Source organism: Corythoichthys intestinalis, chromosome 17 (assembly GCF_030265065.1).
Source record: "Corythoichthys intestinalis isolate RoL2023-P3 chromosome 17, ASM3026506v1, whole genome shotgun sequence".
NCBI classification, from domain to species: Eukaryota; Metazoa; Chordata; class Actinopteri; order Syngnathiformes; family Syngnathidae; genus Corythoichthys; species Corythoichthys intestinalis.
The window spans coordinates 28,567,747-28,585,814 of record NC_080411.1 but is presented as its reverse complement, the minus strand read 5'-3'; the positions used below and the strand labels follow the sequence as shown (position 1 = coordinate 28,585,814).

At 38.3% G+C, this 18,068-nt stretch overlaps 1 protein-coding gene across 2 annotated transcripts in view; it reads right to left on the bottom strand.

Annotated features, from left to right (window-relative positions):
• Positions 1 to 18,068, bottom strand: part of csgalnact1a (chondroitin sulfate N-acetylgalactosaminyltransferase 1a) — a 63,613-nt gene that overhangs the window by 10,939 nt on the left and 34,606 nt on the right. For both annotated transcript variants that reach the window (XM_057819402.1, XM_057819403.1), the window contains one exon: positions 9,479 to 9,580. In XM_057819402.1, coding sequence (XP_057675385.1) covers positions 9,479 to 9,580 — 102 coding nt within the window. The remainder of the gene's footprint in view (positions 1 to 9,478; positions 9,581 to 18,068) is intronic.

Genomic DNA, 18,068 nt, shown 5'->3' with positions numbered 1-18,068 from the left:
GGCGAAATAATTGATGTGCCGAGTGATGAATGCAGAGCTTACATGAGAGGGAGAAGAGATGGACCCCACACCTATAGTGGCGGTCTGGTGAACAAGAGGAAACGTGTTCAAGAAACAGGATTTCATGACAACACAAGATGTCGTCTTGAGCCCTAAATCCTTTCATGGCACAACAAACCCTGGCTATCTTTGCTTCTTTCATCAGAACCCTTTTCATGAATCCGAGATATGATGAAACTTCAGTTTTAGGCTGCGCATTTTAAATCTAGGCCTTCAGTGGTGTCCCACTTAGTTTGACCTGAACAAACAACCCTCATAATATCATCATTTATGACACCACGACTGAAGAAATAATATTCAAAACGGGTCGTTGGATCTGCACCAGCACAGGCCCGGCGGTTCGGCTGGCGTGATTCCGGCAGTCTGGCTAAAAGGTCATATTCCTTCACTATACAATATGTTTTTATAGGAATTTGGGAGACTGGTGATGAAGGACATGCTTATTATTATAATTAAGCATTATGAAATTATGGGCTTCAGTTTTCAAGCTTTTGATTGCTAAATCCTGATTGGACATCACTTTTGCCATGACAACAGGATTTTAAAAATTGTTTTTTCATTTTTTAATGAAAATGTTTCTTTGAGTTGTCTTTTACTACCACATAGTAACAAAAAGTACTAGTATAAAGAAAAAGTAAGTATTTTCTTGTTAACCAATCACCTGTATCTGGTTACCATGGTGATTACACATAATTTGATGTTAGTGTTTAAACCAATGTATTGTTGAAATATCTTGCAAAAATGCCAATATATGATCTAATGGTTTAAATAAATTGTTCATGAAAAAAAGAAAAGTTTGTTGACATTGCAATGAGTCGTTTTTTAAAGCCATACCCCATTTAAAACAACAAAAACTGTAAAAACTCATCAAATTTATAGCAGTGGCGGTTTTAGGGGTGGGACCACAGGGTCACTGGCCCCACATCTAATTTGAATGGCCCCTGAAGTGCCCCTATTTCCATTTTAGTACAAAACATGGCAATCGGTGAGTCCTTCTTTTCTGAAGTGAGAGAGACCAAACTGTTTTTCTTGGTCACCAGTGCAGCTGGCATTTGGTACTTAGTTAATGATGACTGACAGGCTTGTAACTTTGATCTGGTCTGAGAAGACTGGTAGCTCTACGATGAAAGGCACAAATGTGTTAATCATCGTTAAACTTGCAACCCAGTCTAAAGTGTGCTGTGTACTTGTGTAAGTGAGAGACTGGTTCCGCCAGCATGAGCGAATTTGAGTTGACTCACTCAATGAAGTATTTAATAAAGACAAGCATTTTTCTATATTATTCTTTTTTGAAAATAATTCACATTATGAAGGTTGCGTGCGTGAGTTTTCTCTGGGTTCCTGCCACATCCCAAAAAACTGCATGTTATGCTGATTGAACACTCCAAATTGTCCGTCGGTGCGAGTTTGTGCATGGATTGTTGTGTGTCTACATGTGCCCTGCGATTGGCTGGCAAACAGTTCAGGGTGTACCCTCCCTTCTCCCTGAAGTTAGCTGTGATAGGCTCCAGCACTTTCGCGATCCTTCGTAAGGATAAGCGGTTCTAAAAGTGATTGAATTATTGTATTATATGTAGGCCTGTCGCGATAACAAATATTAGTGTGCGATAATTATTCTTATAAATTATTGCGATATGCGATATTATTGCGCCCCCCCCAATTTTTTTAACCAATTTACAATAACAACAATAAAAAACAACAATATTGATACCGCACAGCACCACAGAATAAATAAAATGTGTTAAAAAAAATGAAAAAAAAGAGAAAAAAAAATTGCACTTAATAACTTAAGCATTTAGGCAAATGAAAACTTTTCCCCGTCATAGCTTCTGCAATGGTGTTCCATAGGGATGCAACGATACAGTTAAGTCACGGTTCGGTACGATTTTTGATACGGGGGTCACGATTTTCGATCCGATTCAATACATTGAATGCTCCGTAAAAAAATATAACAATTATATTTTTTGTTTCGTTTTGTTTTTTTTGCTAGCGAGCAAAAATTAAATTGCCATCATATAAACATGCATTTTAGTGCATAATATTTACTGTATGTGCTTACTTCTTACTGATCTGAAAAATGTTTGTACAAAAGTGCTGAGAACAATCTTTACCGTTTGTAAAGTGAGGCAAGGCACACTGTTGATTGCTACAGCTTTCTTAGCAGCTAGGTTTACTACATGAGCAAGACATCCTATTTGTGGTCCGAATCCATGTGTCACGTACTGAATTAACAATATTTGCAACATTATCTGTAGTCACTAGTATGGAATGATTTGGCCTTCCTAACTTCCATTCAGTCATGACAGTTTAGAATTCATCTATGTAGTATATGGACTACGTAACCCATAATCACTCTGTGCTCACGTAGCCAATGGCATGGGACGTAGCACATCTAGTGTGCCATTTCATGATATCTAGTGTGTGCGCGCATTAAAAAAGTTAACAAGCGCCGCTGAAGTCACGTCTGCTCATTACTACTCAACACCAGCATATGACAGCGCTCTTAATTTCAATCAGCTGTTTATTGTCAAAGCGAGGTTGTTCGTTGCACCCGGTAACAATGTTTTGGCGGACTTCGTTGTAAATATCCGGCGTTGTGCCGAAAAACAGCCACCCGCGTGAAATGTCACTCCTGACGGGAGCGCCCACACGTCAACGACATCGGCGCGCTGTAGATGGTCCACAGTCACTCTGGAGCACTGATGCGGCCGGTATACATTGAACAACAGGATATAATGGGAACGATTGGCTCCGGCGCTAGTTTTTGCCGGACTTGGAACGAAAATGCATTTTGCGCAGTTGGTAACGAGGAATCCGAACTTTTAACAGCACGTCTGCCGCACGCGCGCACGCACGTGCACGCGAGGCGATAAATCGCAGCGGAAAAATTACCGCCTTCATTTTTATATATCGCGCGATAAATGGAATTATTGCATATTGCGACAGGCTTAATTATATGTCTGTTATTGAGAGTGATTTTAAGTATGGTGTTAAAGGTGAAGAATGATCAGGCGGTATCCAACACTGCCACAACCGGAATGGCAATGCAACTTACTACGAAGCTGCACAACCTTGAGATGAATGTTCGTCGGAAGGCAGCAAGGAATGAAAAACAGCGACGAGGATTAACCCGACGAAAGGGGGGTGGCGGACACGGCCTGCCATCGGTCCTCAGCTATTCCCTATATTCTGGATCGAATCAACTGAGTAAACTAACCACTGAATTATGAACTAATCTACTGAATTTAATCAACAAAACGAGCACATCGCCACGATCGACAATGGACTATTGGGAAAATGAACAATCGAGGGGGATGGTTAGAAAAAAAAAAACAAAAAAACCTTGTAATCACTACGCAATCTGAATTTCAAAAATTGTTATTCGGTATTTTCTGCGTCCTATGGTATACTGGGGCCGGGATTCGATAAGCTTCGGCTTCTCCCGTCTGCCCTTTTCTTTTCGGGTTGAATTAATTGTAAACACATATAAATGATGTATGTTTGTTTGGATTTGTCATGCCTGAAGGGGAAAGAAAGAAAGAAAGAAAGAAAGAAAGAAAGAAAGAAAGAAAGGTGATGCAATGGAAAATATGGGTGCGCCTACATTTTTAAGAAAAAAGGCGCACCAGTGCAACCAATGCAGAAAGTAAATGTGGAGCCTTGGCAAAATATATCGCAATGTTAATTTTTTCCAACATCGTTCAGGTCTATCCCAAACAGAGCTATTCAAATTACCTGGTGAAAATTCTTCTAGTTTTAATATCGCAATATAATATCGCAATGTATTGCAAACCCCCCAAAAATCACAATGACAGTTTTTTACAATATCGTTCAGATCTAGATTATGTTAAATATTAATGCTGCTTTTCGTGTTTAAAATTGCTTTTCAAAAAAGTGATTACAATTATTCTTCAATGTATTGTTTCCTTACTTGCACATTTTATGATTGAATACTAACTTTAGTGGTTCATCTCTGCTTGACCGTTTAAAGCAAATATGTTTTTACCGCTACGTGCAGGATAATCTGCATATTGCATTATTGACCAAAAGAAACACTGAACAAAGATGGCACTTGGCCCCTGAGGGTTATATGTAGCCCACTCTTGGCCCTTGTTTCAGAAAAATCCTAGAATCGCCACTAATTTATAGTATGTGTTGCTAAGTTGATAGCACGTCATAAAGATGCACTGCGGCAGGTCTCTTTCTGGCCCTACTTCCTGGGAGAGGAAGATAAGTTCTCCCTCTGCTTTTGTTTATGTTGTCGTGGGAATGTGCACGTGCGTTCTGGCATGTGAGTACTTGCAGCTGGACCACGCACTTATCAGTACTCGCGCATATTTGGAAGTACAGAGAAGCTGTCACCTACAGGGGAAGAAGCCTTTCATTGTCCTAAACATAGGTGGAAATTCAAGTGTGTGACTAACATGCCTGCTTTCTGTCAATGGTCATTTGGATGGTGTCACGTGATCCTTTTGCTTTCTGTCAAGTTTGAACAGTCTCAAGTGAATCGAACTTGAATAAAAAGAGAAGATATACTATGTATATGGCGGAAAATACAGAAATGGCTGAAAAAGCAGTTTCTGCTCTTGCAGCCCTCTTTAAAATAAACTGCTGTATTTTAAGCCAAAAGAACTGTTGTGTTTGATAGAACAATATGTCTATATGCTGCCATAGCAGTTTCATGGCGCATTATGCCCAAGGACTATTTTTAATTTGTCAGTTTTTACCCTGGAGACCCCCGTTTACAGACACTGCGCAACTGCTTTTGTTTCAACCCAGACATAAAAAGAAGGTAAGCAATTTATTATTCGGAATATATCATTTTAAGTGTAGAATCATTAATTAATGTCTAATATTTAGTTAAAAAAAAAAAGACTTTAAAAAATTATTCACTCGCGTATTTTAAACTTTTAAACACATTACGTCACAATGAAAAAAATTGTGTCTGTAAATAAGTCACAGATACAGTATCTATTTCGTAACTATCGCTTAATTGTTTTTTTTTTTTTTTTGTTACTGTCGCATTTTCCCCGATATTTTAGATGATAAATAATCGATCCAAACAAATAAAAATTGAGTAAATATTTGAAAAAGAAAATTTTAACCACTCCTTTTTGTTCTTGACTTCCGCGTCGCGGCCCTTGTTATATTACCGTGTTTCACCCATAAAATCCCCACTGTATTCATTCACAGCTGTGTCTTGACACTTGGTGATACATGTAACACCAACTTTTTAGATCGAAACAAGGTAAGTACGCGATAATCAGCGTGTCTTTATTGATGCTCGCTCATGCTCGCATGGAGCCTTTTATTCTCAGTATCTGCCATTCACATTCTTTAGTCATAATTGAAAAAATATTTTAATAGCACACTGCAAAAATTAAAATATTACGGTATTGGACATTAACCCCTAAAATTCCCTTGGAAATGTTTTTTTTTTTGCACAGATTAAAATCAAGCCAAATCAAGAAATCTATGCAATAAAGTTATCATTAACTATACCCCGTTTAGCCATTTTTATTTACAAAACAAAACACAGAGATAAATTAAATCTACATTTACTCACACATCAATTTCCTTTATAATTGTACATCCACCCACATGTCTTAGAGCATGCTTATTGATTATCAAAGACTTGAGTAGACAAAGGGGGATCATCTTGAAGTGTTCGTTATTTATTATGTACCAGGATGGGTGTCCAAAACCTTTTTTTCTTTTTTTTTTCAAACGAGAATTATAATACTAAGGGGCTGTGAGATATCAATAGAACCGTTATGTGGGAAGATAACAAATCAAATATTAATAAAGTTAACAAAAAAATAAATCACATTCATGACCAATTATCGAAAATAGATCGAAAATTACGAACATTACATTTCGGAATGTAGGCCGGAAACAGCCGAATGGGGCTGTGACCTCACAGCCAGGAAACAAAAAGGTCGAGGCAGGTGCCATCGTTGTTTATCGACGGGAGAGTTGCATTCGTGTTTTATCAAAAAAACGCTAAAATGGTTCAAACCTGTTGTGCTATGTGGTGTACAAATAGCCATTTGTTGCAATGTAGTACCCATGAGTTCCCGAAGGCGAGAAAAAGAGCTGGACTGCGCAGACAATGGGTAAAGTTCGTCCGTGCAAAGAGGGCTAATTTTGCAGACCCAGCCTCCGGCACGGTTTTATGTGGTGTGCATTTTACACCTGAAAGCCATTCGAACTATGGACAAATTGAAACAGGTTTTGCTAAGAAATTGCTGCTGAAAGCAGATGCGGTGCCCATCATAAACGCGCAGCCACCTAAATGTCCCGAGATATCAAGAAAGAGGATGATGACCAGCACTGATGAGACCACCCTACTACCCCAGGCAAAGCAAAGGAGGGGAGCAGCCAAGCTCGAAATGGCCAGAGTACTCTTTTATAATAAAAAAACATATCATGCATTGGATATAGGACTGGACACATGTATAAATTATCGCTTGTAAAATGTATACAACAAATCCTTTAATCCCATCCCAGCGAAAACCTATGATAGCACAATAAATGATAATTATTCTATATATTACTTTATTTTGCGGTCACGGTGTATCAGCTTCACAAAAAGAAATGCAAAACAAACCATTCGGTGTTTCCCACACGATCTGTTGCCGGTGCTTCATCAGTGTGATTGCTCCCCTCAATGATCGCTTCATTAGGCTGCATTGGCTTTCGTTTGAGCTCAAATTGATAACCCAAAATACCAAAGAAAGGTTCAGAACGTTCGTTACGTCGGACTCGTCGCTGCAACTAGAAACAAAATTGTCTGCCATCATCGCCTCTATTCAGTACTTTGTCAGGACCCAAGCACTGAGCCGGGTGTTTCCTAGTTATGACGTCACGCACACGATATGCTAGTTTCGGGGATCTCGGGCGCCAGTCGTTTTAGCTTGACAATCGATCCAAATTTCTATCATTTTCTTGGTGTTGCGATGTGTGTAATTACACTAAGTGGCATGATATGAATCCAAAAGGCATGTGTTTATGGTTAAATTATGGAATATTAGCATTTCCCCAGGTGTTGTAATACTCTTTAAAGAAAATTTCAAAGATCTCAAAAATGTCAATTTTTCACTCACCTGATTTGACCTACATTTAAGGTGCCAAAAAATGCCCTCAAGTTAAAAAATTTTCTTACCCCGGAAAATAAAGATTTTAAGCTTTCCAATGATGTATCACACATGCATAAAGGAAAATTTTGAAATTTGGCTAAATTGGGAGTCTCAGAGCAGAACTTCATGTCACCTGAGTGTTTGCCGCAATATGTATATAGCGGATATTTTAAAGCATTAATGAAGATGCTCTTTTCCCTTAGCTTCTTCCATTATCATTTTGTTTCCAGAAAAGTTACCAATTTGACCTTATTTTACCTGTATGTAGACAGTATTAAGAATTTTATTTTCAGTTATTTCTTAAGGGTAATAGCAATCCAATTGCAAACCACACATCTTGACAACTGCACTACTATTAAGCAGAATACAATACACTTACAGTAAGTTATTCCAAGACACACAAAAACCCCCAACAAACTACTTTTATGGTATTATGGATGTACTGATTACAGTGGGGTAAATAACTATTTAGTCAACCACTAATTGTGCAAGTTCTCCCACTTGAAAATATTAGAGAAGCCTGTAATTGTCAACATGGGTAAACCTCAACCATGATAGACAGAATGTGGAAAAAAACCCAGAAAATCACATATTTGATTTTTAAAGAATTTTTTTGCAAATCATGGTGGAAAATAAGTATTTGGTCAATACCAAAAGTTCATCTCAATACTTTGTTATGTACCCTTTGTTGGCAATAACGGAGCCCAAACGTTTTCTGTAACTCTTCACAAGCTTTTCACACACTGTTGCTGGTATTTTGGCCTATTCCTCCATGCAGATCTCCTCTAGAGCAGTGACGTTTTGGGGCTGTTGTTGGGCAACACGGACTTTCAACTCCCACCTCACCCCGTGGCGTCAAAATGATAACTAGAACGGTGAGCAAAAATCCCAGAACCACATGGGGGGACCTAGTGAATGACCAACAGAGAGCTGGGACCACAGTAGAAAAGGCTACTATCAGTAACACAATGCGCTGCCAGGGACTCAAATCCTGCACTGCCAGACGAAAGTGAAGAAAGTCCAGGCCATCTGCGGTTCGCTAGAGAGCATTTGGATGATCCAGAAGAGGACTTGGAGAATGTGTTATGGTCAGATGAAACCAAAAAAGAACTTTTTGGTAGAAACACAGGTTCTCGTGTTTGGAGGAAAAAGAATACTGAATTGCACCATACCCACTGTGAAGCATGGGGGTGGAAACATCATGCTTTGGGGTGGTTTTTCTGCATAGGGACCAGGACGACTGATCTGTGTAAAGGAAAGAATGAATGGGGCCATGTATCGAGAGATTTAGAGTGAAAATCTTCTTCTATCAGCAAGGGCATTGAAGATGAGACGTGGCTGGGGCTTTCAGCATGACAATAATCCCAAACACACAGCCACGGCAACAAAGGAGTGGCTTTGTAAGAAGCATTTCAAGGTCCTGGAGTGGCCTTGCCAGTCTCCAGATCTCAACCCCATAGAAAATCTGTGGAGGGAGTTGTAAGTCCGTGTTGCCCAACTACAGCCCCAAAACATCACTGCTCTAGAGGAGATCTGCATGGAGGAATGGGTCAAAATACCAGCAACAGTGTGTGAAAAGCTTGTGAAGAGTTACAGAAAACGTTTGGGCTCCGTTCTTGCCAACGAAGGGTAAAGAGCAAAGTATTGAGATGAACTTTTGGTATTGACTTATTTTCCACCATGATTTGCAAATAAATTATTTAAAAATCAAACAATGTGATTTTCTGTTTTTTTTTTTTTCCCACATTCTGTCTCTCATGGTTGAGGTTTACCCATGTTGACAATTACAGGCCTCTCTAATATTTTCAAGTGGGAGAACTTACACAATTAGTGGTTGACTAAATACTTATTTGCCCCACTGTATGTTTTTGGTTTGAATCATCAGTAGGATCCATAAAAACTGTCTACTACGGATTCAAGGAGAATTAAAAAAAAAAAAAAAAAAATACACTACAACATGAGCATGGGACAGAAGTGTTTTAATCAAAAAAATAAAATAAAAAATAAAAAAAGCTAAAGGTTTCTTAGACAGTAATTTATTGAAATCCAATGTGTGCCTCCTGCAACTTCACTTACTATTCTTCTGCCTTTATTCATTTCTTGAACTATAATAATTCTCTTCCTCCGCAAGTCTCTGGAAAATCGTTGCATTTACTGCTAACTGGCAAGACAACCTTGATGGTGGTGCACTTGTTTCCAAACAAGAAACCAGTGACTGATATCAGTCCATTTGAATCATAGCAAACAAACCCCCCATGATTCAGATAGACAACACTCACCTGAATGTGCTCTCCAGAATGTGTTGGACCTCGCTCAGTTGATCCTTCCCAAAATAGACCACTGTGAGGTAGACGCGGCCGTCCTGGTGCACACAGATCTCTCTGCACACACACATACACAAAGAAACATTAGCACACATCACCATAAAAACAACGATTCATACTCACGTTCACACTTTAAGACATTTAAGAATCTTTAATAAACCTCAAATACATTTTTTTGGTTTGTGGGAAGGAGACCCAACATTTACCTTTGAGGTGAATCCGCTAACCACTAGAGGTGTGCATCGACACCGCCCTCACGATTCGATTCGATTATGATTCGGAAGGCCACGATTCGATTCGATTCGATTCAGAGGGTCACGATTCGATTCGGTTCGATTCGGCAATGCATTGCGATGCATTAAAGCCTGGGATGCATTAAAATTCTAAAGCAAAGCATATTTTTCGTGAATCATGAGCCAACACAAGCGGACAGACATTAAAAAACTTTTTATTGGCTCTTGTGTCACTCCTGGTTGAAGTCAAATGAAAATAGTATACTTTTATATATTTAAAAAAAAAATCAGATCACAGCATTTAATTAGTGCTTTGAATGAGACCAGGGCTTTCTCTTTTTTTTTTTTACACACAGTAGCAGCCTTTCACACAGTGCAACATCTGAACTCCTGTGCAAAATCAATAATAACAGTCACTGTATTTTAGTCACAACGACCCATCAATAAAAATATTCAAGTAAATATTAAAGAAAACGACAAAGAAAATGTTGTGGTACAGCAGCATCTTTATCGCAATATCAATCCAGGGATCAGTTCAGTTGCAAACAAAACATCAAATAAATTGCAATGTAGAACAAAAGTAAAATGTATGCGTCCCCCCTGCATAGAGGTTAGATCTTGTGCCCGAACCCGACCCGAAATGTTAAGCATTCACGTTTCGGTGGGTCGGGTTGGGCCGGACTAATAAATTATTAAAAAAAAAAAAAAAAAAATGCGTAGAGGGCTGTGGCGCAGCCCTCTTTTTCTTCTTCTCCTCCCGTTATTTCGTTGTGTGAATGCTTTTATAATTCTCATAAAAATATGTAGACTATTTAAATATTGAGTAAACTTTTTTTTCTTTTTTTTCCTGCCAACTGAGAATTCGTTACAAAAGACACTTTTATTTATGCACACAAAGGCAAATGTGATCCTTTTGAATCTTCTCCTCTGTGTGTCTGTAAAACCGTGTTGTTTTTTTTTTTTTTAATTAAACTTTCCCAGCGTTATTTCGTTGTGTAAATGCTTCTATAAATCTCATAAAAATATGTAGACTATTTAAATATTGATTAAACTTGCGGTTTTTTTTCTGCCAACTGAGAATTTGTTACGAAAGACACTTTTATTTATGCACACAAAGGCAAATGTGATCCTTTCAAATCTTCTCCTATGTGTGTCTGTAAAACCGTGTTTTTTTTTTAAATATTAAACTTTCCCAGCGTTATTTTGTTGAGTAAATGCTTTTATAAATCTCTTAAAAATATGTAGACTATTTAAATATTGAGTAAACTTGCGTTTTTTGTCTGCCAACTGAGAATTTGTTAGGAAAGACACTTTTATTTATGCACACAAAGGCAAATGTGATCCTTTCGAATCTTCTCCTCTGTGTGTCTGCAAAACTGTGTTTTTTTCATATTAAACTTTCCCAGCGTTATTTCGTTGTGTAAAGGCTTTTATAACTCTTATAAAAATATGTAGACTATTTAAACAGTAAGAAAACTTGAAGAAATGAAAATAAATTGCTGCTGCTGCTGCTGCGTTTTTTTTTCCCACATCACTCGGCTCGGGCATGCAAATCTATAGTTAATTGATCTGGCCAGTCGGGCTTCAATATCAGCGGGCCGTGTTGGGTTGGGCTGGAATTTTTTAGGCCTGATTTAACCTCTACGGGCTTGCTTTGAATGTAAAGTAGCTCTCTCTACAGGTAAACATGAGAATAACAATACAAATGGGGAAACCAAATCCATTGCTTCACCGGAATTGCGCAGGGAAGATTTTTGAACGTACTTATATATTTTAAAATGCGCTGAATCGATTCAGCGTGTTGCCCGCATCGAATCGAATCGTCCCTGCCCCGCATCGGGATGCATCGCCGCATCGATTATTGTTGACACCCTTACTAACCACTGATTCTAGAAAATGTTTTTCATTAGTAACTCACACAATATAAAAAATTCAGATTCATTCAAAAACAGGTACATACCAACTGGATTTTTATTACCTTAATAATAACTAACTCATTTGTAATTTAAGATTAGTCTAATTTGAAACCCGCTTTCAAACCTCGAAGTAACCAAGACTAACCCGACATCTTACTGATTTTCACTTGAAACAAATTAATTAACTGGAACCTTAACTCAGGGTTGAAACAACTGAAACTCAATTTCAAACCCAAATTTTGTTTTAAAAAATGCAAATATATACCATCATTTCAAACCAAAATAATTTGTCTCATTTGAATTAGGCCCGGTGTCCCCAATTAGCGGACCACGGTACACGACCGGACGACGGCACACCTCTCTGCAGACAAAAAGCAAATGGCACTTTAAAATTTTTTTTAAAAAACGCTACTACTCTATCGCTGAATTCTGTTTCATTTTTAGTCAAATATCTTCCATGTTCCCATTTGTGTTGTCATTTCTATGACAACGATGCGCTGATTGGCTGAGAGAGCCTGCATGCTAATAGCTAGAGTGGACGGACCGCAGCAGTGTGAAACACGAGTCGCACCCGGCACTTTGCAATCTCAGTAGAAGACCAAATCTTACAAAATGGCAAGCTCAAAGTTGACCAACAGAAGAAAAGTGGACAGCGAAAATTGCCGTTTCAATGAGGAATGGACTGAGAAATTATGCGCCCATTTTGCCAACTTCAAGTACCAAACCTATGTGCTTAATATGCTTCCAGACAGTTGCGCTGATAAAAAGTGAAAATGTGAAACGCAATTATGTTAAAGAACACAGCTCTTTTGAAGATAAGTTTCCTCCGAAATCAGAATTGAGAAGGCAAGAAGTTAACAGGTTGAAGCAGTCATATCAAGAGTCAAGCAAGGTTATTGTTAAATCTATGACACAACAACACATTGCAACGGAGTGCTCACTTAAGAAACCGTTCTCTGATGGAGAAATAATACGAGTGTAGGACTGAAGCGATGGCAGCAATGTTCAAAGGAAAAGAAAAAGGAGGAAATGACAACAAAAATCAAACAAATCTCACTCAGATTCATCAACCACAAGACGCACTGAAGTACTGGCAGATGATGTGAGTAAACAGCTTTGTGGCCCCCAAATGCCATTTCTCTCATTGAGCAGTGTTTTACAGTTAAAGTTACTTTCAATAATTATTATGTTTGCACCTTAATGATGACAGAGCTTGTCATTTGTGTTCTGTACATGTGAACATGTACTGACTACTATTTGCGCGTTTTCTTTTTTGCCCAGCAGTGTTTTACAGTTACAAAATGACATGAATGAGTGAATTAATAACAGATCTTGTCAATTATTTAGTGTACATGTGTAAACATTGTACCTGCATGTTTTTGTTTTTTGTATTTTTATTTTAAGTCGAGAAAATGCGTTGTTAGTTTATTTTTATTTAATTGGAATGTGCATTGTATTTTTGTTTGGTCAAATGAAAACCACCTTTACCACCTTCGACTTGCCTTGTACTTAACCGACATTAATAAATGAACCCATTCTTGTATGAAAAAAATAATTGTGGACCTTCAAGATTTGTATTTGAGGACCCCTGAATTACACGACCAATTAAACCTACATAAAAGAGGTGTGTAAACAAATTGTACTTGTCATTAGAGCCTGAAGGCACGCAAATCGCCACTCAGGTTCTTGTTGTTCATGTGGACACCAACTTTGAAGTCCTACTCCTCCATCATTTATGAACCGATCTTCTTGAAACTTGGTAGCCGTGTAGCATGGGCCAGTATAAATCCCTCCTTAGAGGCCAATTTTTGATTATTTTTTTTTTTTGTATCAGGGCTGATTGATTAATTGCGGAGTTACTGGTGCCTGTGTTGCCTCCAGATTATGCCAGTAGAGGGCACGCACACACAGCACATGGATTTATGGTGCCTGTGTTGCCTGTGGGTTACCAGTTAACCGGTAGAGGGCATGCACGCACAGCCTTCAGCTTGTAGAGTGCTGGGAAAAATTCTCATGCTTGTTTTCGGTTACTTGTTGGCTTCCTAAATTTAACACATTCTCTGCCATTGACAGTGTTGGACATCGGATATATTTCAACTAGTCCCTCCCAGATTAAATAGATTGTTTGTCGATCATAGTCAATGAGAGCCAGTGTGTTAAAAGCCAAAATAATGTGTGTCTTCAGAGGTCTTAATGAAAACACAAGGGTATGCTGCAGAGGCTTAAGAGCTGTCTGTAAATGCAAACTGTCAAAAAATGGACTGTGGACATGTTCCCTTGTAGGACTCTATTCAATGGTGTCTTTGTAAACATAACTGTGCAAATATGCACATGTGATTGACCTCATCAAAGCAAGCAAATGGTCATCAAATCCAACTCAATGGGCTTAAACATGCTTTGAAGAACTTCATGAATGATATGTTTGTTCAGATCGTGAGTCGCGACAGATGCCATTTTGTGAGTAGTTTGGTCTAATTGCTGTCGACGCAACTCCGAGGAAAATTGATTTTGGTAGGGATTTGAGGCGGCACAAAAAAAAAAAAGAGGACTTTTTTTCATGTTTGAATTCAGAGCTTATCATTTTAAGTCCCTGCACTTATTTACTCACATGAATACATTCACATGCGCGCACACACACACACCTACACACAACTCTGCATATCCACAAACGTTCAATATGGATGAGGCTGAAGTTGTTGGCTCAGCGCCTCTTTCCAGTAAGTAAATGCCACGATGTGCGGCCGTAGATCAACGTTTGTGCCCCCCGGAGGGCATTTGAAAAGGCTGAAATAGTGCAACTAAGCAGGATCTAGTTAGGAAAAAAGATGTGCTAAGCAATGGCATCGATGACTACAAATCACACAAAGAGAGAAGGACATTGACAGGGGTGTGAGTAGGTTTTAATACTGACTGACCACCGAACAGAAACAATATGTTAGCTTGAGACCTTTCACAGCAAGCGGTCCCTGTTCATCACAAATGGTACATTCCAGATTCAGCTGCAATTTGCAAAAATTAATTCCATGAACTAATGTTACTGCAGTCACATTCACTGGAGCCATGAACTGTCCAAAGTTTGGGATAATTTCACACTTATATAAATGGCAATTGATGTTTCTCAGCCAATATAACATGGTAAATTGAGTTATACTAGTACAGCGCCTTTCCACCTTTAAGGCCCTCAAAGCACTTTACACTACATCCCCATCCACCTACTGATGACGCAGCACTAAGAGCAATGTTGGGTTCTGAGCCACGCCACCCCATACCATACAGCATAACCAACTATTCCTAGCATCCATATTATGATGCTTTCGCAAGTCGATCGACACATTTGCTTTATTGAACAAACAATAAAACAAATTTAACACGCAGATTCATATGTGAGCTGTCTTTGCCACAACTCAAACTGAGTCACTGAACAGCCAGCTAATAATAAACATAAATTTTTTAAAATAAACATTTACATGTACAGTGGGGCAAATAAGTATTTAGTCATCCACCAATTGTGCAAGTTCTCCTACTTGAAAAGATTAGAGAGGCCTGTAATTGTCAACATGGGTAAACATCAACCATGAGAGACACAATGTGGAAAAAAAATAGAAAATCACATTGTTTGATTTTTAAAGAATTTAATTTTAGGGATGGGCTTTTTTTTAGGAAAATAAATGATTAGTAAGGTGGTTATGCCAGACACTTTAACATGTATGATGTTCAGCAGACCTGCACAACATATTGTATGAACATCGCCGTTGCGGTGTGCGCATGCGCAATAGTCCCATCGCAGGACGTGGGATTGTTTTATCTTTTTTTTTTTTTTTTTTTTTGAACACATAAGCTTTGGGTTTTCTTCATAAAAGCAGCAAGTGTGCAGAGACATGGCCTCATGAATCCCTTTTATATACAACAATCTTTATTATTCACGGAAAAATAATTCTTAGCCTGGATTAAACGCTATTAAATGATACAATCCTATTTTGAGATTTTGCAGTTTTTTGCACTTTCAGTTTTTAAATAAATAAATACAATTTAAGTAAATTGAAGTACCTTAAATCTATAATACAACATAAAAAAGTTACAGAAACTAAGATAACATTATTATAATTAAGAAAAAGATTTTAAAAGGATTATTTAAAAAATATAAATTAAAGAAAAAATTAACAATACAAGGATAAATAAAGAGAAAACAAGCGGGAAACTTAGGGAAAAAAAAAAAAAAAGCTGATAAAATACTGAATTCAATACACTAATAGAAAAACATGTCAACGAGTCAACCAAAGTCTTCCCAAACAGAGCTATTCAATCATTTGCTGAAAAATTTTCTAGTTTTAATTTTGCAATATATATCGCAATCCCCCCAAAAGTCGAAACGTCAGTTTTTTCCAACATCGTTCAGCCCTAATGTTCAGTTGCTAACAGTTGTGAATAATAAATACAGTATCTTTATGTCTTCAGAATAAATTATGCTTAGGTTATATTATAGACAACCGCCATTTTTCATTATTCTAGTGGCATTTGGAAACCCAAATAATTTCTAAGGTGGTACTTTACTAATTGCAAAAAGTCTGAGAACCAGGCTGTATTCCATATACAGTAAATCACATCTAAATATTCAATAGCTATTGAGAGACCATGTCAAAAACAATGTTCATAATAATTGCCCTTCCACACACTTTAAACATTAAAAAACAGACTTTCCCATTCTTTCCCACATGCAAGCGGATTACACTATGTGAGAAGTTTTTAAAACCCATAAAATTAATGATGTGGGACATTCGTCTGACTCTAACACAGGTAGCGTGGGATCAATTCTCACGCAGTGACGGTGTGAATGTGAGTGCGAATGGTCCATTTTTCTGCACCCTGTGACTGGGTGGTGACCACTTAAGACTGTAGTCAGCTAAAATCCAGCACCCTGCAGATACAAGAAACAGTGGTATGAAAAAGTATCTGAACCTATAGAATTTCTCACATTTCTGCATAAAATCACCATCAAATGTGATCTGATCTTTGTCAAAATCACACCGATGTAAAAACAGCTTCAACTAAAACCACCCAAACATTTATAGGGTTTCATATTTTAATGAGGATAGCATGCAAACAATGGCAGAAGGGGGAAAATGAGTAAGTGAACCCCCTGCCCAACGAGACCTAAAAAGCTATTGAAACCAACTTTTACCAAACAATTTAAGTCAGGTGTGTGCCCAATCACTGATGAGTGGTTTAAAGCTGCCTTGCCCACTAGAAAACACACAACTTGTAAGATAATTGTCTTGATGAGAAGCATTGTCCGGTGTGCATCATGGCTCAGTTAAAAGAGGTGTCTGAAGACCTGGGTTCAAGGATTGTTGATTTGTATAAAGCTGGGAAAGGATACAAAACCATCTCTAAAAGTCTGGATGTTCATCAATTGACAGTCAGAGAACTTGTCTACAAATGGAGTGAGTTTGGCACTGTTTCTTCTCTCCCAAGGAGTGGCCGTCCACCAAAGATGTTGCCAAGAGTTCAGCGCAGAATACTCAGAGAGGTAAAAAAAAGAACCCTAGAGTGTCTGCTAAGGACTTACAGAAATCACTGGCACAATCCAATATCTCTGTGCACACATCCACTATATATAAAACTATGGCCAAGAATGGTGTTCATGGGAGGACTCCACGGAGGAAGCCACTGTTGTCTAAAAAAAGCATTGTTGCTCATTTAATGTTCGCAAAAAGGCACTTGGACACTCCACAGAAGTTTGGCAAATATTTTGTGGACTGATGAAACCGAAGTTGAATTGTGTGGGAGTAACACACAACGTCATGTGGGGAGGGAAAATGGAACAGCTCACCAACATCAATACCTCAGGAGGGAGCATCATGATTTGGGGCTGTTTTGCTTCCTCAGGGCCTGGACAACTTGCAATAATTAATGGAAGAATGAATTCAAACGTTTAACAGGATTTTTTGCACGAAAACCTGAGGCCATCTATCAGACACTTGAAGCTAAAAAGAGGATGAATGCTGCAACAAGACAATGACCCAAAACACAGACGTAAACCAACTTCGGGATGGTTTCAGAAGAACAAAATACACGTTCTGGAGTGGCCAAGTCAAAGTCCAGACATGAACCCCATCGAGATGCTGTGGCATGACCTATATACAGCGATTCATGCCAGACATACCACAAATCTGACTTAATTACAGCAGTTTTGTACAGAACAATGGGCCAAGATTAGTCCTGAAAGCTACAGGAAGCGTCTGGTTGAAGTTACTGCTATTGTTTAATAAATAAATAATTATTTAATAAAGAGATGGGACTTTGTAATATTAAACTGGAGATGCTCATTGGCCGGGAAAATGAGAAACAATTATATCCTTGTTAACGTTTTTATCTTGCTATCTGTCCCTGTTTCTT